Source organism: Motacilla alba, chromosome 6, assembly GCF_015832195.1.
Source record: "Motacilla alba alba isolate MOTALB_02 chromosome 6, Motacilla_alba_V1.0_pri, whole genome shotgun sequence".
Classification (NCBI taxonomy): Eukaryota; Metazoa; Chordata; class Aves; order Passeriformes; family Motacillidae; genus Motacilla; species Motacilla alba.
The window spans coordinates 7,447,002-7,471,283 of NC_052021.1; the positions used below are offsets into that span (position 1 = coordinate 7,447,002).

Sequence of the window (24,282 nt, forward strand, 5' to 3'; positions counted from 1 at the left end):
CTGCATCTTCCCAGACAAAATAGGCAATATTCCCTGCCAGCGTAGCTGTGATGGCACCAGGGAGCATTGTGGTACTTTATTGGCATCTCCTAGGAAATCCGTGCTCTTTGCAGCTGAAACAGTCTTGTTCCCTTTACACACATCTGGGAGAAGGTGTCGTGACCCTGCTTAAAGTGGTCAAATAGCGCTTGACAAACCTCATGCTTCTCACCTCTCACATGAAGGGTTAATTTATAACTTCAGAAGCGTTGTCTTCGGCGGCTGCTGAAGACAAATGAGTGTCCTTTAGACTCTGTGAGTGCATCAATATTTAATATGTCTGCTTAAATTAAACTCCAGTCAAACTACTGATTATTCTCCTCACCTTGTTCCCCCTTCAATCATTAATGGACATTTTCCACAAGCAAGTTAACAGAACACCTACAATGGACTTTGCACATGTTAGCCTTACCCTTTCACTCCAGACTCTGTCCTCCTACGCTGATTGCATAAGGACTGCAAAGATACAAAAGGATGCTCCCCAGCCTGGACCACAGTTTAAAGGACAACAGTTGATCAAATATTTAGAATTAGGTTATGTTTTGAGATTTTTCTCCATTGCAGAATCTGGACCTTCTTTAAAATCAAAAAAAGCAAACAGAAAAACCCCAACCAAAACCCCCCAAACCTGCTGCCTCTTTACCCAGGATGATAATCCTTTCAATCAGATTTAGGGTGTTCAGCACCAGCTACATTCCTTGCTGGGAAGGACCCCTTCCAAGATGGTTGTTTGAATACCCTCTAATTTTCCTCTCTGTACCTTCAGGAGCTGCTGCTAGTGCCCTGGCTGTGAAGTAGAGAACATTCCTCGATCATCTGTTTGCTGGTACAGCTGTGAGTGACCCAGAACAGCACATCCTGCAACCATGGTGTACCAAAAACCAGGTAAAGTTTAACTAGGTGCTGCTCTCATCCCTGGTCATGCTACACAAGTACCTTTATCCTTTGGATTCTTAGACCCCATAGGCTGAAGGGAGAAGTGGCTTATGGAAATTATTCAGTGTTTTACTTCATTTTCTATTTTAAATGAGGATTTGAGAATTCTGGTGATGTGTGGGATGAAAAGTGGTTATGAATGGTGCAGCCATTGCACTGTTACAATTCACTGGGCCTTGGAAGGCCATGTAGGAAGGGTTTCTGAAGGGAAGGAATAAGAAGATTAACCAGTGATGTGAAATCCTAGCCAAATACTGGTTGCCAAAATACTGTAGGCCAAGTGAGCAGAAACCTAGAGTTGAACAGAGCTGCGTTGCTTGTTATGAAACCAGGGACAAAGGAGACATGGAGGAGGGACTGTTTGCTCTAACCTTGTTTTCTGTAGCTTGTTTTCCCAGTTCCGTTTCTTGCCAGCAAGGTTGACCTCTCAAAATTATGATATGCACTTGACTAGCATGTTCTTATTAGGAATGGGTTTAATTAAAACAGAAGACTTGTCATCAGGAGGACATCCAGAGAAGTGAGAGTAAAGCAATTAGGGTCAATAGGTGTTCACTTAAAGTGCATAGTTATTCTCAAGTGGGGGTTTCTTGTTCAGGTCCAAACCTGCCTCTGATCTGAACTTGGTTTGGTTTACATCTGACTGGGCTTGCTTCCTCTACAAAAGGATCCAGAGTGTGTCAAGTACTCCTGCCACTGATGTGCCTTAACTCTTCTGGACATTTCTGTACATCTAAACCATTGTAAACTTGTGAAGGCACTATTTTTTTTCAGATGCTCATGACTAATTTTGCTAGAGTGAAGTATTTAATTTTAGCCTACAAGATTGTTTTTAAGCTTCTGTATCAAGACTTGTTTGCAAAAAGGTTTTGTATTGAAGTGTAGGAAATGGCACATCTTGGACAGTTAATCTAGATTTGTGGTTTCCCAGCCATCTCTTGTGTGGCTAGGGAAAGATTTCACTTACCCTTTCAATTTCAGCCTGTGTCCTGAAGCCCAAGAAGCAATCAAAGTAAACAGTGGCTGTTTACTGTCTGGGCAGCTGTCTTCAGTCATTTGTTTCAGCAGCTCCAGTGCACGTGTTCCCAAGATGCTGTGCTTCCCAATGAAATCTGTGCAAGCACAAGATTAGATTAGATTTTCCTAATACCTATAGCAGTTACCTGGGGATAGAATTTACGTCTACTCACCTCTTTTACTTGTCTAATACATATGCAGAACACTTAATTCCTTTTGCTTCACAGTAACCTCTTACAGTTCCTGAAGTTCTATGAAGTTTCCCCTCTTCCTTCTCTCTAGGTTAAATGCCATTTATTTCAGTTCTCCTCCCTGGAGGAGTTTTCTAGAGCTCTCGGAGTTCCTGTTCTCCTTTCTTCCCCATCCCACCCCCTTCTTGGCTGCCCTTTTCCACATGAGATACACAGCACAACCCAACACCAGCTGAGATGTCTTAGAAATGAAGCTTGAGTTTGTCTGTCAGTCCTTCCAGTAACAAGTATTAATTTCAATATTTACATTAATACTGTGAGGTGTGGATTAAGACACTTTCAAAGACATTTGAAGTTCACAAGTGTTGTGTTCTCAATGTAAAAGCGTTGTTATCTTATGCAAGAGTCCCATACCTTCTCGGTGATTTCTCATGGGTAGTTCTTCTCAACACTGCTCCTTCTTCTTCAAAGCCCAGACAGCAACTGACTCTAGGTGCCAGTTCTCCCTGTCTTATAGGACTGTTCTTCCTTATTGGTTCCAGCCGTGAGTCAAGCCTGTTTCTGATCTTGGATAATTGGCCTGGCTGCAACTCTTTGGGGGTAAAGCTGCTTTTTACACATTTCTTATACTCTATTCCCACCACACACAAGCCTTTGTAAATACTGCATGAAGGAGTAAGTCTGGACTGCAAGTCTGAAAAGGAAAATGATGCCATACCTGTAGGAACTGCAGAGGCTGTGAACATCCGAGGTTGCATCAGAAGTTCAGGTCTAGGAATATTTCAGCTCTCAAAATTTCACTCCACTCTGGGAATGTTTATATTTCCACCTGCAGTGTGTGGTTACTTACATGAGCTCTAATTTGGTTTTGGTAGCAGCAGAGCTGTCACACTGAACACGCCCGAGGTAGGGGCTGATACCTGCTGGGTGTTCAGTCAGCTTCTGCGACAGCCTTTGCAGTCTGGGGATGAACATCGCAGGTGGCTGAACTTGCGCGACTTGACAACTACCTTGCCGCATGTCTGACAGCGCGGGACGTGCCGTGCACACGGATCCAGGCCAGGGCTGTGATGAGGCGGCCTCTGAAGGCAGTGGGTGCGCTGATACACCAGTGAGTTGTCTCTCCCCTGAGCTGCCAGGCTGGGCTTGCAGTGCCGCATGTGCGCTGCCTGCATCGCTATCTGCAGCGCGAGTTTGCGGCTTTTTGGCACGGCTGGTGGCGGGAGCCAGCGCCCATCCCCGTCCTGCGCCCGTTCCGCCGCCTTGGGGGGACCGGCGCGGGTTCCGAGGCGCGGCGGGGGAGCCCGGCCTGCGCTGCCCCGGCGCGGGCGCAAGGAGCGGGGGGTGGCGGTGAGGGGTCACCGTGCCCCGGGACCAGGCCCCCGCTGAGGATGGGGGGCTGCTCTGGGGACGGACAGGGCACCCGGCGGGACACCGCGGGGAGCGCCGCTCCCCCGCCGCTGCTCGGGGCTCCGCTGCGGCCGCTGGGGACGAGCCTCGGCCAGGGACGCGTGTCCGCCTGTCCCCCGCGGGAGCCGGGCAGGGGGAGGCGGCGGGGCGGGGGTCGGCCCGCGGGGCAGGAGCAGGAGCAGGAGCGGGGCAGCGTTCCGCGGCGGAGGTGAGTCCGAGCCGAGCGGCCGCCCCGCCTGCCCGGAGGGGCGGGGGGTCGGGGCGGCCCCCCCGCGCCGGGGCTGCGGGCGGAGGCGGCGGCGGCCCCCGGCAGCTCCTCCCCCGCCCGAGTTACAACCGGTTCGTGCCGGCCGCGGCCCGCCCGCCGCGCCGCGATGCGGGGCTGCCCCGGCTCCCCGGGGGCGGCTCCGGGCCCCCGCCCCACGGGCCGCCCGCCCGCAGGTAACGGGACCGGGACCCGCGCTGCGGGCGGGGGGCGCGGGGCGGCGGGGCCGGCCCGACGGAGCCCCCGCAGGGGCCGCTGCCCCCGGTTCGGCCCGGCCCGGCCCGGCCCGGCGCCGCTCTGCGGCGGGAGCTGCCCCGGGGGCTGGGGCGGGGGGCGGCAGGGCCAGGCCGGGGGCCCGGGGAGGCTGTGCGCGGTCTCCCGGGAGAGGCTTCGGGAAAAGGAGCAGGAGCGGATCGTGCCGCCGGCCTGGGGCGGGCGCATCCCTTGCGGTGCCCATCGATGACCACCCCTCGGTGTCGGCTGCGGTGCCTCCTGGTGTGCCCTGTTGGCATCGGGTGGGCACTGGGCGGTGTGCGACATCAGTACCTGCCGCGGGCACATGGCAGCGGGGGCCCGTCGCCATCGGTTCGTGCCCACTGCGGGAGCCCACCAGCCTCCGTGTGTGCCCATTGCGGGCGCCCCCACCGTGGCACTCGGCGGCTGCGGCTGCCCCGGAGCGGGGCACACTGTGGCTCGGCCGTGTGTGGCATCGGGACGGCGAGGGCGACCTTCAGTCACCTCCTGGTGCGCGTCACTGCGCGGATGAGCGCTTCCCGTCGGAACTGGCCCGGAGCTGGAAGGCGTCAATGTGTAACGCGGGGCTGTGGGCTGGCCCCGAGGGCGTGGGGAGAGGCGAGGCGAGCCGGGGGCTATAAGAGGCCATCCATCCCCACGGAGACCCTGGCCAAGGGGCACGGACGGACTGAGGGAGCGGATGCTGAAGGCAGCCCTCGCAGGTTGGGATGCGTAAGGCGGCGCACATCGTGCTCTCCTTTTGCGGAGGAGATCTCTGGTAAATCGTGTTGGCTGGTGGTTTCTGGCAGCGCCGGCTCACATCTGCCTGCATGGATGCGTGCTAGTGACCGACAGGCAGTAAAGTTGTACTTTCCGGGGGGTTTCCATCCCATCTGGAGCAGTGAGGCTCTGGAAACAGGTAGGACTGGTTCTCCTGGGCTGACAGATTTGTACAAAGCTGACTGGTTTATGTGCTGCCCCACTGATGCTTCTTGATGTAAACTAATTTTGCACAATAGAAAAACATTGTTTTGTTGTTGGTAAGTTTTGTTCTGGTGTTTTGTTTTGTTTAAAATTTGACGCTTCTGTCATCCGTTTGAAATAGAAGGAAACATTGATATTGGCAACACTTGCTGAACTGACAGAAGGGCAAGTAGAGAAATGTGAGAAATGGGCAGACCTGAATATTGAGAACTAGAAGGGAAATATGTATACATGTGTTCAGTGTCACGCAGGAAGCTACTGTAGTTAGAACACCAGTTAAAGTCCGATGTTGTGGAAGTACAGATGCATCTCGCAGTGAATTTAATATAATGCTTGTGCTGCAGCATCAGTACACGTGCAGGTGTTTGGAAAGGATGAGCGTGTTAAAAGCAACTATTATGCACCAGTCTCATGCTCTAGGTGTTACTTGCAAGCTAAGGGTAGCAGAAATTTCGGATAGTAAATGCAAGTACTTGCCTGAAAAATAAACAGAAATTTACAAGAAGTCTGATTCAGCTTAAAATGAGGGATGTTACTTTTCTGGCTGGCACCGTCTTGATTTGTAGCAGTGCCTTGCAAAACTTGAGGAGCCCAGTGTTACTCACACAGCGTGTCTGCTGACATCAGCTTTCTTTGCAGCCATGTGCTGCTCGAAGAAAGCAACGCACTTACTCAGGCTCTGGCTGCACAAAGAACAAACTGGAAACAATCACATTGCTACTGTCTTTCTCAAGATTCCCTTTGCCACAGATTAATACAAGTTGCTGTGCTGAGGGCTAATGTTTCAGTGGTGCTCATGTTCTTTTTTTGTGCTCATCTGTCATCTTTAAGCCAAATTCTAAGATTTATAGGAAGGGAGTTCAGTGTTGTGATAATGGTCTCAGAGCAAAGCAAATAGTTGCAGCCAGACACTTCTCTCTTTCCACATTGAAACTGTTGTTCAGTTTGTTCTCTAGAGTTTCTTTTTGTTGTGGTTGGTAAAGGCTTTCATCAAGCAGCTCTCTTCCTCTGATTCTTATTCGCAGTGAGTACAACTCACTGAAAAGCTTTTTCTCACCAAATTTCAAGTTACTATTCAATTCTTTATGCTCCGTGTCTCTTTTCCAGTATTTTTAATTTAATTTGGTTTCCTGGAGTCTGAAACAATATCCCAAGATTTAGTGAACAGAAAGGTTTGTGAAACTGTTCCCACCTGAATCCTGAATCTTAAACAGTTGTTCATCTGTTACCAGGATCACACAAGTCTTCCTGGTTGGTTCTGAGAAAAAAACCCAAAACTATTGACTCTCCTCACTCCTTTCTGTGTGGGCTTCTGCTTCTTCATTTTTGGTGCCCACATTTATCTTTACAGTTTGTGTCCTCCTTCTACACAGACAGAAAATAGCGAAAGGCACTTTGGATCCCCCCCAAGTTGATGCACAGATTTGATGGCCATGCAAATGAAGGTTTAATTCTCACTGTCAGTTCTTTTCCCTGCTACCAAGCTATTAGAGTACAGCTTGCCCCTTTTGGAGAAGCATTAAATAATGTGCCAATAGAAAATTGATTGATATCCATGGTCCCAGCAGTGGCTTGGTTGTGCAGGACATCTTTAACTATCATTGCAGAGGGCTCTGGGGAACAGGCTCCTCGTGCAGGTCTGTCAGCTCCCTGCTCTCTGTGGCCTTGAGCCTTCAGAGGAGTTAGAAAATACCTCAGTTTAGGTATCAGGCACACAGCAGTGTGAGGTGAAGGAATAACCTGCAAAAACAGGAGGGCAAGGAAATAGAGGAGAAGGGAAGGGGAAACCAGGTCATTAAAAAATGACCCTGGGATTTTATAGACCTGTTATACCTCAGAGGATGATTTCTAGGAGGGAAATGGTGGTGGTTTTTACTTTTTGCCTGACAGTTGTGGACTGTAAATGGCTTGGAACATTCAGAGAATAGAGATGGTTGATACTTAAAGTTTTGTTATTTAGCTAAAAGATGCAAAAGAGATCTGTGATGCAAAATAAGAGTTGTCAGCATGTAGAAGGTCAGCACTTCTACTGCTGTAAATTTGGTACAGTTGGTTAAATTCAGTTATACTCTGCAGCATTGCAACAGGTGACAAACTAATCCAGAGGTTTTTAGTCTTTCTATTAGAAGAGACTACATGACCTAAGACTACAAAAACTTCTTTCCTCTCCTGCCCAGTTCTTGCTTCCTTCCTATCAAATGTTTAGAATAGCAGAACTGAACTCAAGAGTTGTCTTTGTGCTAAATTTTAGGGCACCAATATAGTGGAAATCAATGTAACAGCTAAAACGTGTTTGTTTTCTGAAGTTTATTTTTAAACAAATATGAGTTGGGGCTATTCACTGTCTACCTCCATTATTGTAGAGTTTTTCTGAAAACTTCCTTGCTTTGTCTCATTGTCTGATTTTAAAGCTGTTACTTATTTCCACTATTTTTTTCCCTCTAGGCAGGGACAAAACAAGCCAGGTGAAAATTACTAAATTCATGGACAGATGCATAGGTCAGCTCCTGGGGACTGCATTCAAATAACTAAAATATTTTGTGTGGAAATACAGGGATCCTTTTTTGTGTAAAGGGTACTGTTATAGGAAAGTGCCTATGAGTTCTGGCTATCCCAGCTGCCACCCTTGCATCTCACAGGACCAAAGGACGCTCACCAGGCATTGGAGTGAGTCAGAGCTCACATTTATAAGCTGAAACAAGGAACTTTGTAACATTTGTAACTGGGAACGTTGTATCTTCAAGGACAGTCAGTATATTATCCCAACGGAGCCAGAATGTCAAAATGTATTTTACATTAGTAGGTGATGTTTTTGTTATTTCAGGGCTCAAGGCTGCTGTCAGATGGTAATTAATTGCAGGAGATCAGTACTTCTCCACTGAGATAACTTGTTTGCTTCTGAAGTTCCTCTGAGGAGATTTTAAAAAGAAGAAATTTTATGCAGAGCCACCATTTTTTTCAGAGTTGTGTTATCTGTTGCAGTGACTTGTTGGCTGAAAACTTGCTTTGGTCTTTTTCTGCAGGTGGTTGTCACATGAAGGTACATTTATAGGAAGCTGACAGATTTTTGCCATCATCTGTGAGTATCTACCCTCAAAGTAACATTTAAGTGCATCTGTAAACTAGAACTGGCCTTTTTCATGTCTCTATGCAATTCCTCAAAATTTTACACCTATGGAGTTTTTGTTAAGTTTTCCATGCAAATTCTTAAAAATTGCCCCGGAAAAGGGTGTGAGGATCTCAAATGGGAATTCTGTTATTGTCTGCTCGTTTTCCCCATTGCTTTCATACAGCAGTAATTTTTTTCCATTTCCTCTGGGTTCCTAAGTCAAAAAGGCAGTGCAATGCATTTATTTTTCTGCCTTGCCTCTTGGGAGTCTCCCAGAGCAGAGCTGTTACTGCAGCAGTCTTGATGCTTAAGCTGCAGTGTGGAGATGGTCCTTGAGAATATTTCGTGAAGAAAACAGGTTAAGATCTTACCTCTTTCTATCTTCCAGGGTGAAGGAAATGAAACTATTGAGAATCATATATCTGGTTAGTGGCAGAGCCAGGAGCAGAGCATGTGTTTTGTGTTCATCACTTGGGCAGATTGCTCCTTGTAGAGAGGGAGGGCAGGCTGGCTGTGTGCACAGAGAGGCTCCAGAGCAACTTAGCCTGGAAAACCTCTAAATTTGCTAGATTTTAGAAGTATTGATCCCTACATTCACACGCCAGTCTTGAAAAGATGTGAGGGTGGTGGGTTGTTTAAAGCCATAGATACACAGGTGATGGATGAGCCATGCCCCGGAGCAAGGTGGTATTTCTGGAGTCCAGGCACTGAGTGCCAGTTTGGGGAAGGCTGATGTGTGCCAACTGCACAGAGGGCAGACACTCTAACAGGTTATAGCAGATTTTTGTATGCATGTTTGCTGCTGTCATGTTTTGGCATATGAGCCACACCTGTACTCAGTCTTAGAGCTCACCAATATATTCAAAGTGATTTTTGGATGCAGCTCTCTACACATCCCTTTGTTGACAGAGCAGAGTACTTAACTGTTACTACTGCCAAAATGTCAGTCTTCCTCTTGATCTGCCCCTCTCAGAGTGCACTACCTGGTGGCAAACACCTTAGGAAATGGAAAGATACTGTGCTGAGATTGGAACTGAGTATAGATTTTTTGCTCCTTTTTTTGATATTCATGGCTTTAACAGCAGGTGACCATGGGGCTCTTTTGCTGAACTGTGGCAGATATTATTGCCCGAAGTTTTCACAAAGCCTGTTTAGCACTCAGCAAATGAAATGCTTTTCTGTCATACAGTGCTGGAGTATGTACAACTCATGATGCTTTAGGTGCTCTCGTTCTGTTAGCCAGCAGAGGTGCAGCGTGGCAGTTCCAATTCCCACTGCCTGTGCGCTGTGCTGCAGCTGTTCATGCAGCACGGCTGAACCCAGCCCCTGGCTGGACGTGACATCTCTGCACAGCTCCCTCGGGCTCACAGCCCTTGGTCAGGCACGTTTCTAACACTCTGTTCTCTTTGGGTTTTGTCTGCACAGCTGCTGCCCTGCCTCTCACCCAGCTGCCAAGATGGTGTTTCGGAAGCCACCAGACGGAGGCTGGGGCTGGGTGATCGTTGTGGTTTCCTTCTTCACCCAGTTCCTGTGCTATGGGTCACCGCTGGCGGTGGGAGTCCTGTATCTGGAGTGGCTGGATGCTTTTGGAGAAGGGAAAGGCAAGACTGCTTGGGTTGGCTCGCTAGCCAATGGAATTGGATTGCTTGCCAGTAAGTGCAGAAGCAGGATCTGCCTTAAACTGAAACGTTTCCAATTGATGCTTTTGTCCGTGTGTGCTCTTGGAATTGTATCAAAGATAGCTGCAAATGAGGGTGCTGCATTTTTGTTTTAGGTCAGGATGGGTAAGAAGATTACATTTATAGTTTCATTTATAGTTACATTTGTGCATAAACCAGAGGGAAATAATGATAAAAGAACGAGAAAAATATTCCCTTTAGAAAATTCAAAATGATTGTATTTGAACAAACTAGAAAAGCCACACTTTGGGAAGCTGAACAGTAATTTTGTTGATGCTTTTTTTTTTTTCTTTTGAGACTTTAAGACTAACATTTACATTTATTGTTTTAAAATCAGAGCAAACTGTTAGTCTGAAATGGTTCAAGCGCTTTATGAAAAAAAAGTCAATAAACGAGTTACTAATTTTTCAGCTCTAGCAGTAAACCTACCAGTGAGGGTGGGTGAGGGCTCCTTTGCATTCTTTATTTGAAAAAAAAACTCCCTTTGAAGGCTGAAAAGTTATGGGTAACAGTAACATTAAATAAAGCAATGTTACTGGAAGATTTTCTGTAGTAAGACATGTCACTTGGAGAGTAACAGCAGAATTTTAGGAAAATAAAACCCCACATTGAAAATTCCTAGGTTGTAGTTTTAATATCGGGCACGAGTATTTACTGGGTCATATCACTAACTTCTGTTTTTCAAAGATTCACCATGGGAACTATTATCTATTTGCTGGATCTGGAAAAAAATTCTTGTTGGCAGGGCAGCTGCTACAGGCAAAAGCAATAATGTGGTTTAATGGACAAAATGCAGCTCAGGATCCTGAGGAAACTGTCTTCAAGAGACAGTTGATGTTCCAATAGCAGTGCAGACCTGAATAAAGAGCACTGCTTTGTATGGCCCTGGAACTGATCAAATACTGGTGCCACAACTGTGTTAGGGTTTTTTACCACCAGGCAGAAGAGAAATGGGCAAAGGCAGGTGGATCACTAAGCACAAGAAGGCTGTATTCAGTCTCAGAGTGTTATTGGATGAAGGACTGTAAATTGCTCTTCCATCATTTTTCTTTTATTTTCCTGTGTTATGGGTACTAACTCCTGCTGTTCATCAAGACCTCAATATGCTCGAGTGAAAGAGTGAAGTGGAAGGGAAATAATGATAAACAGGGTAATTACTGAAGGAAAAACTAGGCAGAAGGAAATTTCAAGAGAACACCCTTTTAGGAGAGCAGAAGTCTCTGTCTCTGTTAAGAGCCTCATTCCCCTTTCCCTTATGTCAACATTGTGCTGGTTTCCAGATGTTAGTGCCCTCTGACTTGCTACTGTGAGCAATTCTCAACAGTGTGCTTTGTAGCTGGCTGGTTTTTGGCTGGGTTAGAGTTCATCTTCTCGGTGGTTTTGGATATGTGCTGAATGCAGGGTTGATCATGTAGAGATGTTTTTCTTATTGGTGAGCAGGGCTAACAGAGCCAGGGTCCTTCCTACTGTTCCTGCTGCCAGGCTGGTGAGGAGACTGGGGGTGCACAGGAAATCAGGAGGAGATACACCCAGTACAGGTGACCCCAGCTGACCCAAGGGATGTTCCATGCCATGTGACATCACACTCAGTGTATAAACTGGGGGGAGAAGGAGGAAAGGGGGGGACCTTCTGAGAGATGGCATTTGTCTTCCCGAGTCACTATCACATGTGATGGGGCCCTGCTGTCCTGGAGATGGCTGAACTTGCCCTGCCATGGGAAGCAGTGAATGAATTCCTTGGTCTGCTTTGCCTTCATGCAAAGTGTGCTTTGCTTTCCCTATTAAACTGCCTTTATGTCAGCCCAGGAGTTTTCCAGCATTTACTCTTTACTCAGTCTCCCCATTCCTGCTGGTAGGGGAGTGAGATAGTGGCTGCGTGGGCTTGGGGTGGATGGGGTTAAACCATAACAGCAGCTATAATAATGATGAATAATACAAATCAAAGGTGCTCTTGTGACTGATTTTGGTATGGAATGATTAAATGAATGTTTGACAAGTTGGGAGGAATGCTGTCTGCCCATGTGATTTTATTCTTTCAGTTTGGCATTCAGAAGTTTAATAATCATTCCTACCTCATATGCCTTCAAAAGAAAGTACAGGGAGGGTCCTTTAATTACATTGATGTTATCAGAGTTGACTGAAAACAAAGTCTATGTTCCCAGATTTACCTAAAATGAAAGATCCCACTCTTTGTCAAGCTGGGATCTGACCCTAATGATAAATCTACTAAATTTCCTCCTTAAAAGTATGCAATCTTATGATACAAGTTGTTTAGTTTTAGTTTTCAGCTGATGAATAATGTTATCTTTAAGTGGTATATTTTGAAGTGCCCCTTGATTAGTGTGATGGATGTCTAGAGAAAGTCATCAAATTAAATTCTAAATTTTCTTTAGAGCCTGTGACTTGATACAGTCTTTTTGCCAAAACTCCCACACTTTAATTAAAGCTCTACTGGAGAGCCATTAAGACTCTTCTGTGAGCTTTCTTCAACTTAACATCACCTTTCTGAAGCTGTAGATGCCAGACTGGAAAAGGAATGACAATTATGGCAGATGAGCAGCCACAGACAGGAAATAAATCAGCGTCCATTTTCTTAGGAAGACTTTTCTCATTGATAGCACTGGCAATCACATTCACCAGCTTCTGTAACAGAGAAAGTTAGGACCAGTGACTCTGCTGTATTAGTATGTAATTTCACCAAACCCAAGAAGATATAAATGGCATCAGGCACAGAAAAAGGTTCTCTGTCTTCTCCCCTTCCTTCTGTTCATGTAGTCTGAAACTTTTTTTTTAAGCAGCTGATGCTGGTGAGCACTTTCATGTTTGCTGCATTGGTATCCTTTCTAAAATGTTTACTTCTGACTTATGTGGGAGCTAAACTTAGACTGGAGACATAGAAACCCAGTACAGCACCTTGTTTATTTGGCTCCATTTCCTGGGCACCTGGTGTTGGATTTCTGTCCTTTTGCTCGCAGCACAGACGGTGTTGCTGAGGCCAGTGTCTGGCCTGAGCTGGACTGTTCACCTCCTCAGCTGGAAGGGGAATGGGGCAGGGATCTGGCTGAGCTCCTCCTCACAGGATGGCTTGGGTTATGACATTCTGTGATGAAACCTTACAGAGCAGTGCAAGAAATGTGCCTAGAACAGTGAAAGACAAGCATCAGTGTTGTGGAAGGCAGAGGTGAGAGCTGCCCTGCAGAATTAGGTGTTACAACACTGGTCAGGCTATGGCAGATGGGACACATGCCTCCAAGGCTCATTCAATAGGAGGAAATTGAAAAAGCTTAGTAGGTTTCTCTTACTAAAAAAGGCCAGAGGAGGATATTTATATATACTCTTGAACATCATGTGTTTCTTCTGCACCAAATGTTCTTAATTTTGCATCCATTTGGAGCCTGAAATTAAATTTAATCCATGTTCCACTTGTTAAAAGCAAAACAAAGACCTTGGCGCCTGTAATTGGCACCACAGCTGTTTATAGAACAGCTGAAGAGTTGACTTCACAGTCCTTGGCATAGGAGGAGACACGAGCAATGTCTCCATTCCCACTTCATTAATGGAGGGAGAGCAAAGGGAGGATTCTGTTTTGAAAGGCACCTCTTGATAATTTGATGGGATGTTTCTGCTGATCTGAGGCATGCAGTGCTAGATGTGTAAAAAGCTTAATTTTTTGTTTTCAAGCAACAATTTTACTACTCTATAACGGCTTTTTCAGCATCTACATATTTTTGAACACAAACCTCACACAGACATAGCCCCCACTGTAAAGTATGGGTGCTGTAAATAGCTAGTGTGTAGGGGAGAAGGGTGTCCCCAAGATTCCTCTGAAAAGAAGCCCAGTTTGTATAACAATTTTTTTTTTGAAGGGAACTGTCTTTCCAATCAGTTGGGTTGCTACCCAGTGTGAAAAGCTTTTTTTCTGATCTATATTCATATCCAAAGTACAGGCATTTGGAGAATATTGTATTTATTATGACCAGGTTTTAGAAATGCACTTAATACGCAAAACATATTCTTGTACTCTGTCCAGTGGATTTTGCATGCAGTCCATGACCATTTTTTCTACTCTACAGTTTCAACAGGCTCGGACAGATGCCCAGGTAGGGTGGGTCAGATTAATGCAGATGATAAAAAAAAGAACTCAGCTGTCCAATACAGTTTGTTTAGCAAAAGGTTTCATGTATGAGGTGAAGGAAGGAGGACCTTTGAGATTAGCGAGTGGAGGGAGGGAGTGTTGTTTTGCAGGGTTTTTTTTTTCACTTTGTATGAAAATATTGAGGAAGAAAGTGCTAGTTCTTGATGTCCATAAAACAAAACAACTTTGTACTTGTCAGGAGGTCAGCATATTTCTGTAGGTTTAAGTTCCTGAGTGCAGCAGGTGCCTTGTTTTTATAGCTCAGGAAGGACACACTGACACATCCCGATCTCACTGAGGGTAAAATATTTCATTCAAAATAATCTTAATAAAAATATCAATGTACAAATTATCACTCCTGGGTGTTCTTCCTCTTTGGTCCCTCTGTATGAAGACCTCCTGTGAAAACCAATCTTCCTTCTGCTTCTCGTTTTGTCTGGGGATCTTTTTGACTCTTCCCCTGATAACTGTGTTGCTGACTGCGAGCCTTGACAGGTTGTGTGCAGAAGAGCAGTGTCTGTTCCTGTGCTGAGTCTTTCTTCCTAGAGCTAGCTGTCATTCCAGTAAACTGTGCTGCTATCTCTTTTTGATTGAGCTTGGTCTAGTTTTAAGACACATCATTTGGAAAGGAAAAAGCCCTAGGGATTTTATTTGTAAAAGAGGTAAATATTTATCAATGTCGTAAAATATTGTACTAGTTCCAGTGCTAACCCCTGGAGCTGCTGGCAAACTGAACAAAATACTGGCTTAAAAGCTATTTTTCATGCTTACTATTGAGGATTGCCACTGGGAATTTTTTATGTTGTTGCTATTATGGTGAGAGTCAGCTAATGAAAACCCTTATGCTGCCTGAAGATCTGTTTCCTATGCGCTGTATAGAGACTCCTGCATTCTTCACATTGCCCACTTTGAGCAAAATCCACAGGGCAGGTCTCAGTCCCACTCTGAAAGTTGGATTTTTACTAGAATTTACTGCCTTGAATCCATTGTGTTTCAAATATTTGTAAAGAATGACAAGTTTGTGTACAGTCAACTCCTGTGGAAATAACATGGTAATTACTGAAGGTGCTGTGCCTGGTGGAAAAAAAATGACAATGCTATGGGAAACAGAGGAGGGGAAGCAGTGCAAGGAGGCAGGAAAGGACAAAGGTGCTGGCAATCTGGGGATTCTCTTTTGTGACTCATTTTCTAGCAGTGTGATGAGTGTGAAAGCCTAATGTGAATGGGAAGATGGAGCTGTTTTTCTGCTCAACTCAGAGACCTATAGTAATTATTTTAATGTTTACACTGGCGCTCCTTCTTATAAACAGGGCTGTTGCTGAGTTGCCAGATGTCTTGCTGTGTGAGATGGCAAATTAATACTGAGCTCACTGGAGCAGGTTCTTCAGTTTTGTGCAGGTTGTTTTCCATGTTAGGGTGAAAAGATCTTTTTGCACTCTTTGTTCTCCTTTGGGATTAGATGTTGTAAGTGGAGAGGCAGGAAGAGCATCTCCTTGGGCCTTGTCAGGGATGCTTTTGATCATGTTCCAGCGGAGATGTCCTTGTCAGGTTATGAAGCCACGTCCTTCAGCTCTGAGGGTCAGTGATGTCTGTAGCAGCACCACCACCCCAGACTGGACGGAGACCTTCCGAGAGTAGCTGTGTCAAAATATAAAGAGCAGGTGGAAGGGAAGTGCTGTTTGTTTTAGCAAGGTAGTAGGTCAGAAATAAAGAATAGAAAGAGTGCAAATTCCTCTGCTTAATTGTATTATGTTAACACTGCCTTATGTTCTTTTAGTGTAGAAGAATTCTTTATATAATACAGAGTCAATCCTTTGTTCATTTTTAAATCCTGTGGTTTTAGGAAACATACCAATCTTAATGTGCCAGTTCTAGTAATTAATTCTAAGAATCAGCAACAGTCTAATGTTCTTAGCTTTTGTTCTCAGCATGTTACTCTGCCCAGGTTATGCTGGCCAGCTTTCATTCCCACAGTGTGCTGACTCTTGAGAAGCAATAAGTGCTTAGATCTTCCTTTTTCATTGCCTCCAAAATCCAATTAAACCTTTCTTTCCTGGAATATTTTCTTGATTCCTCTGTAACTCTGACTCTTTGCCTGGATAAGCCCCAGCTCAGACTCACCCCCCTTCATGTTCCCTGGGCAGATAGCTCTAATGTAGGGCAAAAGTTCTGGCCTGCCTTGTCTTTGAGGATCATTTCACCTGCTGACAAATCTCTGCTCCTGCCTGCCTGAACTGCCTGTCCCGTGGCTGGCAACCACAGGAGAACCTTGCCTGCATTCCCAGCTGCTCTCTCCTGTCTACAAACCTAGGCAAGCACCATCCCCAGGCTCCAACTGTTTACCTCGTATCACCTTTCTGGGCTCACCTCCCATCTGCTGGGAATCTGTTACGTGAGTCAGGGAGCACTAACCTTGACAAATGGCAGACTCCAAAATTACTGCTTTTGCAGATGGAATCGACCGTGGTGTGTATGTGTGTCACTTCAAATGAGATGCAGATGTTGTAAGGTGGTTTTGTTTGTTTGTATTAAATGATGGCATTCATCTGTGTATCTAACTTCTAATCTCAAAGTTGCTGAGTTTAGAAATGAGGCTAACATCTGAGTTTATGTATGAAGGTTTGGAACTGCTGGGTTTCAGATAAGTTGTCTTTGCAAGCCAAGTCCCTTGCTGGTTGATTATTTATGCAGGGCACCAAGCTTGCACGCTACTTAAGACTAAAAGGTGTATTCCAGGTCACACAGCTGAGAACAAGTGCTTCTTCTACAATTTCTGTGAAGAGAGAACTGGCTGAATAGAGGCAGGGTGTAAATTCTGCTTCACTTGGTTCTTGTTTTGAAGAACTAAGAGAGCTAAGAACTGAGAAATATTGGGGAGTGAACTTGAATGTTGCTATGGCTGCTCCCACTAGGTGACTTTTATTTTCTGTAGGAGGAGCAGAGATAGGTAGTAAAGGGTTCCTTGGTAGGACACCTGACTAGTGGGTATTTAATTCCCTCAAAAATCAGGGAAGAGTGGTGTTTGTCCTTGCCTGGCACACCAGCAGATGTTCCCTCTGTGTAAGCACCAGGTGGCATTCTTGCTGTGACCATGATCCCCAGTGACTGCTTTTCCATTCCAGTTTTATACAGCGCATACCAAGACGAATACAGATACTGCATTTCTGAAACACAGTTTTTGTGCTCTGTCAAAAAATACCTGCTTTCTTAAGGCCTGGCTGATGGTCTGCTTTGGTTTCATGTTTCAAGATGAAGATTCTTTTCAGAACCTCTGTGCACCTTAGTTCTGTGGTGACAGTGTTACAGTCCAGTACGTTTTGGATCTCCCTATGTGTAAGGAATGTTTCACTTGCTCTTTCCCTCCCAGCCCGAGGACCCTTTCATGGCCTTGATGTTCAGTCTCTCCTTGAGAAAAAAGTTTGCTAGCCTGACCATGAATATTTTTATAACTGACTGCTTTAGAGAACCCTGTGAAAATGAATACTCTGAATTGTTATCTAATATAATTATACATGTAAAGAGTTATCATAAGAAACATTTCCACTGACTGATATTTTTTTAGAAGTTCTTCCTGGTGCTGGTGTTTACTAGGAATGTTTTTCCTGTTTTTTCCCTCTAGGTCCCGTCTGCAGTATATGTGTGTCATCTTTTGGAGCAAGACCAGTAGCTATCTTCAGTGGCTTTATGGTGGCTGGGGGCCTCATGATGAGCAGTTTTGCACCTAACATATACTTCCTATATGTTTCATATGGGATAGTTGTTGGTAAGAAACACCTTCCCTTCATTTTGAGACTTAGTCTTCATTGTGTTGAGTCTTGGTTTATGAATTTGAAATGGGAAACTGATTCACAGAGTCAGTGGTAGTCTGGGACTTGATTTATCAAGGAATACTTGACTTTTGGGCAGAGAGGGATGTTGCACGGGCAGGCTGTTACCATGTAGTAAAAGATAAAAACAATGTAAATGTTCATGAGGATTTGAAAACAGTTTGTCCTCCGTTGACACAATTGTTAGAGATGGAGAAGCTGAGGTTTTACCTAAGGGCTGGAATCGAGCAGGTCTTCTGCTGGTATGAAAATCCAATCTTAAGGGAATAATATCTTTTCTGGAATGCTGTCACATACTCATTCTAATTTGATAAATTAGGGATCATTAGGGAGCAATGCTGTTCTCCGCAGAACTGGATTGAACACAAAATGCTGTGCTGGAGGCATGAAAACACTGCTCTCCTGGCAGGTGGTGACCTGCCCTCTATGCTGCTGTGGGTGGCTTATCAAATTAACTGTGTCAGGCACTTGGGCACCTCTCTGGCCAGCAGGGCCCAGCGTCGTGCTGGCCAGGCACGGTGCCATGGGGAGAGAGCTCTGCCCAGCTCTGGGCTCAGAGCCCTGTAGCCCTTCCAAAGAGCACAGAACTGGGCTGGGAGCCCTCAAAGCCAGCCTGCTCCACCCAGGCTCAGCAGCAGGGATGGCCAGGGGAAGGGAGGAGGGACAGTGCTGAGCCAGGGTTAAAGGGTACCTCACTACCCAGGGCACACGATGACATTACCTGGGGGATACCAAAGGGGCATTCCTTTCCTAGAGGATGTAGCATGTGTTATATCTACCTCTTTTTATCCAGGTCTTGGATGTGGCCTTTTGTATACTGCAACAGTTACCATCACATGCCAGTATTTTGACAAACGCAGAGGCCTTGCACTTGGTCTGATTTCAACAGGTAGGACTTTTAATTGTCATTCTCTCCAGCTTGTCAACTCTGATACAGCCACCATTACCCTGCCAATAAAAACCAGGAGATTATGTTTTTCTCAGTAACTTAAGAAAGTTACTACTTTCTTAAATCAAAATATCAGTAGCAATGAAGGGAAAAACTGAGGCTTCAGATAAAGTAGTAACTACACCTGCAGGTTTATGCTATGGGCAATCAATATAGATGAGGAAATTATATTCACTGAAAACAGACTCATGTAACTTGGGCTGCATGCCATGGATAATGAGGGGAAGAATTCCATAGACTCCTCTTTTTCCTCTCTCTCCTTACCCAGGATGACAGGTGAGAAAGAGATTGGAGATGCAGGATATAAATGCTGCATCACCACTACCTCACATTAGCAGTACCTCTACACTTTTTAATGGCCCAAGTAGGAAGGGTTACAGATGGCTCTTGTGCCATGCCTTGCTTTCTGTGTGCCATGGACTGTCTGCTCTGACATCTTTTCTCGAGTAGCTGTCAGTGAGGAGACACAGGATCAGTATAGTCAGTGTTGTGAGATGCTAATACCACATCCACACAAGCTGAGTGAAGAGGAGCTTCTGCAGAAATGTTTCTTGGGATCATTTACAGTGGCTTTGTTTTGGATTCCAGGTAGGTAGCCTTAAAGCCTGATCTTATTGTGCCCTGGTCAATTTTAGTACCTGGAAGGCAAAACAAGCATGGATTTTTTGATTGATTTTTCCTCTGTTTAGCACCAGACAGTCTTCAGCAAATAATTTTAAAGTTTGTCATATAAATTGACTTGAAAACCAATGTTCTGTGCTTGTGAGAGGACACCCACTAGTTAAAATGGATATGTGCTCACTTCAACCGAGAGCCTTTTCTTTAAATTACTGGGATTGCATTAAATGCTTGTGCTGCCAGTAATTTCTCACTCCGCAGTGTTTTCTTCTGAATGGTCACATTTCTCAAATGCATGTTTAGTCCTGTAGAGCTTCAGAAATGCCTTTGGAGTAAACTGCCACCAGGTAAACCCTGCTCCTTAAACACCAGGCAGTCAAGGGCTGCTTCTAGGAGGGGTCTTGGTGAACTCCTGATCTGTTTTTGCCTGGGAGGAGGAAGAGCAAATTGTTGGAGTGGGGAATTCTAACTGTGCTAACTCAAAATGGTACCTGAAGGGATACATGTATATGAGTGCAGGGCAGAAGAGTGGCTTGATAGTTCTTTGATGTTTTTAATCAGATATGGTATTGATCCTACTTGTTTATGAAGTGTCTGCTAGAGTTATTTGCCACAAAGTGTTCAGATATTTTGGGAGATCTTTTTGTGTTGGCTACTCAACAAAGAAACTGTAACTTGAGGAGGGATGATGACTTACCGGTTCATTAAACCTGGGAGAGAGGAGCACAAATGAATTACCATTCCTGTGGCACTGTATTCACAGCTGCTGAATTGTGGAATTTTGCTAGAGTTGAAGAATGGTCTTGGTTCTTCAGTGTAAACCAAACTGATTTTTCTTTTATAGGCTCAAGTGTTGGACTCTTTATATATGCAGCACTGCAAAGAGAACTTATTGAGCTGTATGGACTGGATGGGTGTCTGCTAATAGTTGGTGCCCTGTCTCTAAATATATTAGCATGTGGCAGCCTTATGAGACCTTTGGAATCATCCAGTTCTCCTCCACCAGAGAAAACGTTTGTGGACAAAGTCCCAGATCAATATTTTGTTTACCATGAAAAGGAGAAGACCGTTGAAGAAAACATTAGCATCCTTGAAAAGGGCTATATTGATGAAAAATGTGTGAACAGTGTGCCTGATTGCAAACAGGATAACATTTTGAATAAGAACACATTGAGCTCAATAAATGTAAATGAGAAAGACACTTACAAAAAGAAAGTTGTAGAACAGACAAACTTCTGCAAGCAACTCGCCAAGAGGAAGTGGCAGCTGTATTTGACCTACTGGAAGGAGACTATGGTTCTTTTCAAGAACAAAGTATTTTCAGCTCTTTTTGTTGCCATCTTGCTCTTTGATATTGGTGGATTTCCTCCTTCTCTGCTCATGGAAGATGTGGCAAGAAGTGCAAACATTAGTGAAGATGACTATTATATGCCCCTTATTTCCATTATTGGCATTATGACGACTGTCGGCAAACTTATTTTAGGAATACTGGCAGATTTTAAGTGGGTTAACACTTTATATCTCTATGTTACTACCTTATTAATGACAGGAGTGGCCTTGTTTGCAATTCCATTCGCCAAAAGTTACCTTACATTAGCGATGCTTTCTGGGATTTTGGGTTTTCTGACTGGGAACTGGTCAATTTTTCCATATGTAACAACAAAGACTGTGGGGATTGAGAAACTGACTCATGCCTACGGGATATTGATGTTCTTCGCTGGACTTGGGAACAGCCTCGGACCACCAATTGTAGGTAAGGGCAAGGAGTAGGTATAAACTGAACATGGGCTTGTCACAACCAGACAGAATGCTTTTGCATGTCTAATAGTAATGGAAAGATGTAATCAAAATCTGCAACCAAAAATAAAAGCTGTTTGGCCAATTATGTTCGTAATTTGTCTTTGAGGGAAAACACGGTCCATGTCTAAGAGGTCAGACAGTATTTTAGGTTCAGCCTATTTCATCTTATTTTATTTTGTTGTTTGGGTGTTTTTTAGTTGTTGTTTCTCTATGTTAGCAGTGCTGTGTTACATTTCACTGATGAGCTTCTCCCCTATCCCACCCGCAGGCTGGTTTTACGACTGGACGCAGGAGTACGACACTGCTTTCTACTTCAGTGGCTTTTGTGTCCTGCTGGGGGGATTTCTCCTGCTGTTGGCAGCGCTGCCCTGCTGGAATGCCTGCACCAATCAGAGCTCCAAGCTGCCTCCAAATACTTACTCCTACAAAGTTGCATCTAACGCTTAGGTGACAACTGGAAAACACTTTGCGCCTTTTTATATTACATAGCAAAGTATTTTAGTAATTTTCCACTTATTTATGAAGCCCACAAATCCTCTTTCCACTAGAAAAATTCCATTGTTGCTTGTTGTTCTGTTTCTTTTCTTCTTCTATTTCTGTTTTTTAATGTTATTTTTAAAAACAGTCTTATTTTGTGTCCTATGCACCGTGTTTTCAGCCTTTGTCTACTGTAATTTCCTTTCACCCTGTAAAGGTGTTTCATCCCCTGTAGAGGGGATGTTCTGCTGTATTATCAGCTGTACTTTTTTTAAGGGGGGTTGGTATGGAGGGGTGATTACTTTGAAGCAAAAATGAAGGCCTGTTCTTTATAGGAGAAGGCTGGCGTTTCTGCCTCCTTCCAGAGGTCTCCAAGTTGCACAATTAGGCTTTACAAAACAAGAATTTGCCTTATTAAAACATAATACTGTGGCAAGGTGCTTTTGACTTCATGCTTAGGTTAACTTTTTTGTCTTTTTAAAGTTTCTCCAATTTATGATTAAGTGCCAATTGTGGGAGGGAGAAGAGGGGAAACAAAATCAACCTTGTGTTGCATAACTGAAGTGAACATTATGATGAAAGTAAAGATTCTTATTACCACTGCGACTAAGAACCATGTTTATAAATACTGCACATTTTGTGAAGCCTGTTTATAAAACTGTTGAACCAAAACCTTTTAAAACCAAGGAATAAATGTGATTGTTGAAACCATGAAAGGAAATACTGACTTGGTTATGGAAGTTCATAATCTTTTTATCAAGGTTGGAGAGATGCTCACTGAAGCCCACATGTGAGTGTTTCTAAGCAAGGCACCCGAATTCTGGTGGTCCTGGGGGCCTCTCTTGTTATTCAACCACAGTTCAGTAGCTTGAAGCTGCTGCAGAAAGCTTAATAGTAGGGCTTTTAACAAGGTGGACCTGATTAAAAAGGGGAAATTGTGACAGCAATATCATCTCAGCTGTCCTTGTTTGCAATGGATATAGCAAGGAGAAAAGGCAGTAACAGAGAGCAAGAAAAAACATGGGGGAGGGCTAGCAGAAGAGGTTCAGAGAAAGCTGATGGGGAAAGAGTTGCAACACTTGAACACCAAACACGTCATAGAGAAAGAGCCCTTGAAACCTCTTGTCTCTCTAGCTGCAGGCTAGCCCTGCGTGCATGCTGGGTTTTGCTGGCATGGCTGGGGGAACACCGTGTGATGATGAAGCCTTTCCTGAGCCAGGCAGGTGCTCCAGCAAAGGCAGGATGACTCGGCTGCCTCTGCCCTGCCCTGTGTGCCCTGTGCAATGGCTTTTGCTTGCAGACCTGCTCTCATGCCAAGGCTGTGTCTGCGTAGCAGTGACAAATCTGTCCATGGGTGGCACGTCCTGTGCGCTTTGGCTTCTCGCTGCAGCTTTGACGTTCTGTGGAGCGTGTTGCAAGGCTCGGGTGAGGTGGAGGCTCTGAGTCCTGAGTCACAGCCTGCAAATGCCCCAGAAATTCTCAGCAGTGCTGTGGGCTTCAAGTGTCTGATGTGATTCTGGCTCATTAATAATTCTCAAGGTAAAAGCTCAGCATGTAAGGAGCAACCTGTGTTGTGGAAGTGCTGTGCACAGAGTTACTGTGTTTGCACACCTCATGAAGCAAGAGGGATGCAAAATCTGAGTGGGGCAGACCTACGTGCAGTAATGTTCCCTGCTCTGGTCCAAGGCAGGAAAATCCAGCTTGGCTTCAAACAGTTTTTGCTGACTTTCTGGGATTCACTTATGTTTGTTTGTATTAAAACATGACAAAGATGCAGCTAGTTTGTCTCTTTAGTTATTTTTTTCCCTTCCATTTGTCAGCTGAGTGTAAACTACCATGTGGGTTTTCTTCCTGGTTTGCTTATTCAATGCATGTGGAAAGAATATTGAGTATTCTGGATAGCCATAAATGCAACTCCAGTCCTAAATTGGAGTCCTGGGTATCTGATTTGGATTTGCACCCATTTTATGTGCTCTTATGTTAGCTGTAGTCATGTTTCACCACATGTATATAAAAATAATATCATGTTTTACACATCTTAAAGAAACTGTGGGGATATCCTGGGTATGATCAGGGCATGTATGCCTTCAGATTATTCTTTTAAAAGCTCACTTCCTGCCAACAATACATTCTGAGTTCTTTAAACATGAAACTGATGTGGAATTAGTGGTCGGTCTGAAAAAGCACAGCTGGAATTAATGCAAATAATTAGGTGGTATGTAGCACACTCTTGCAATGGAAATGGAGTCTATTATTAGACGGCCTGATATGTGTGGAAGTATGACTAGTGATCTGTAACAGTTTCCTGATGTAACCCTACCCAGCAGTGAGGAAAGAGCCCTGCCTGTTTAAGAATTTTATTTGCCATTGCAAGCAATATGTACTAGGACTCCTTGCCCCAGCCAGTTGAGCACTGTGATTTTATTTATCTTGTCTTTAACTGGTAAACAAGACCCAAAATTTTAATGTTTTGATTTTCCTTTTCTAGTTTTGCAGGGCTCCTTTCCAAGAAGATATTTCCAGAGATGCTGGAACTTACATTTTTATCTGAGAGCCTTTCCTTCTGTCTTCATGCTTCATTCAAGTCATGAACCCATAGGTTCAAATGTGTT

General features: G+C 44.7%; 1 protein-coding gene across 6 annotated transcripts; it reads left to right on the forward strand.

Annotated features, from left to right (window-relative positions):
- Positions 1–556: 556 nt before the first annotated feature.
- SLC16A9 (solute carrier family 16 member 9) lies at positions 557–22,386 on the forward strand. 6 transcript variants are annotated; one of them, XM_038140840.1, is made up of 8 exons: positions 557–573; positions 806–924; positions 8,100–8,155; positions 9,611–9,837; positions 17,619–17,762; positions 18,620–18,715; positions 20,238–21,146; positions 21,462–21,640. In XM_038140840.1, exons 4-8 carry the CDS (start codon positions 9,642–9,644, stop codon positions 21,638–21,640), a joined length of 1,524 nt encoding a protein of 507 aa, XP_037996768.1. In that variant the 5' UTR covers positions 557–573; positions 806–924; positions 8,100–8,155; positions 9,611–9,641. The 6 variants fall into 6 exon arrangements, with proteins under 6 accessions (XP_037996768.1, XP_037996771.1, XP_037996770.1 ...); XM_038140843.1 differs by lacking the exon at positions 557–573 and having other exon boundaries at positions 682–924; XM_038140842.1 differs by lacking the exons at positions 557–573; positions 806–924 and adding an exon at positions 3,956–4,034.
- The last annotated feature ends 1,896 nt before the right edge of the window (positions 22,387–24,282 follow it).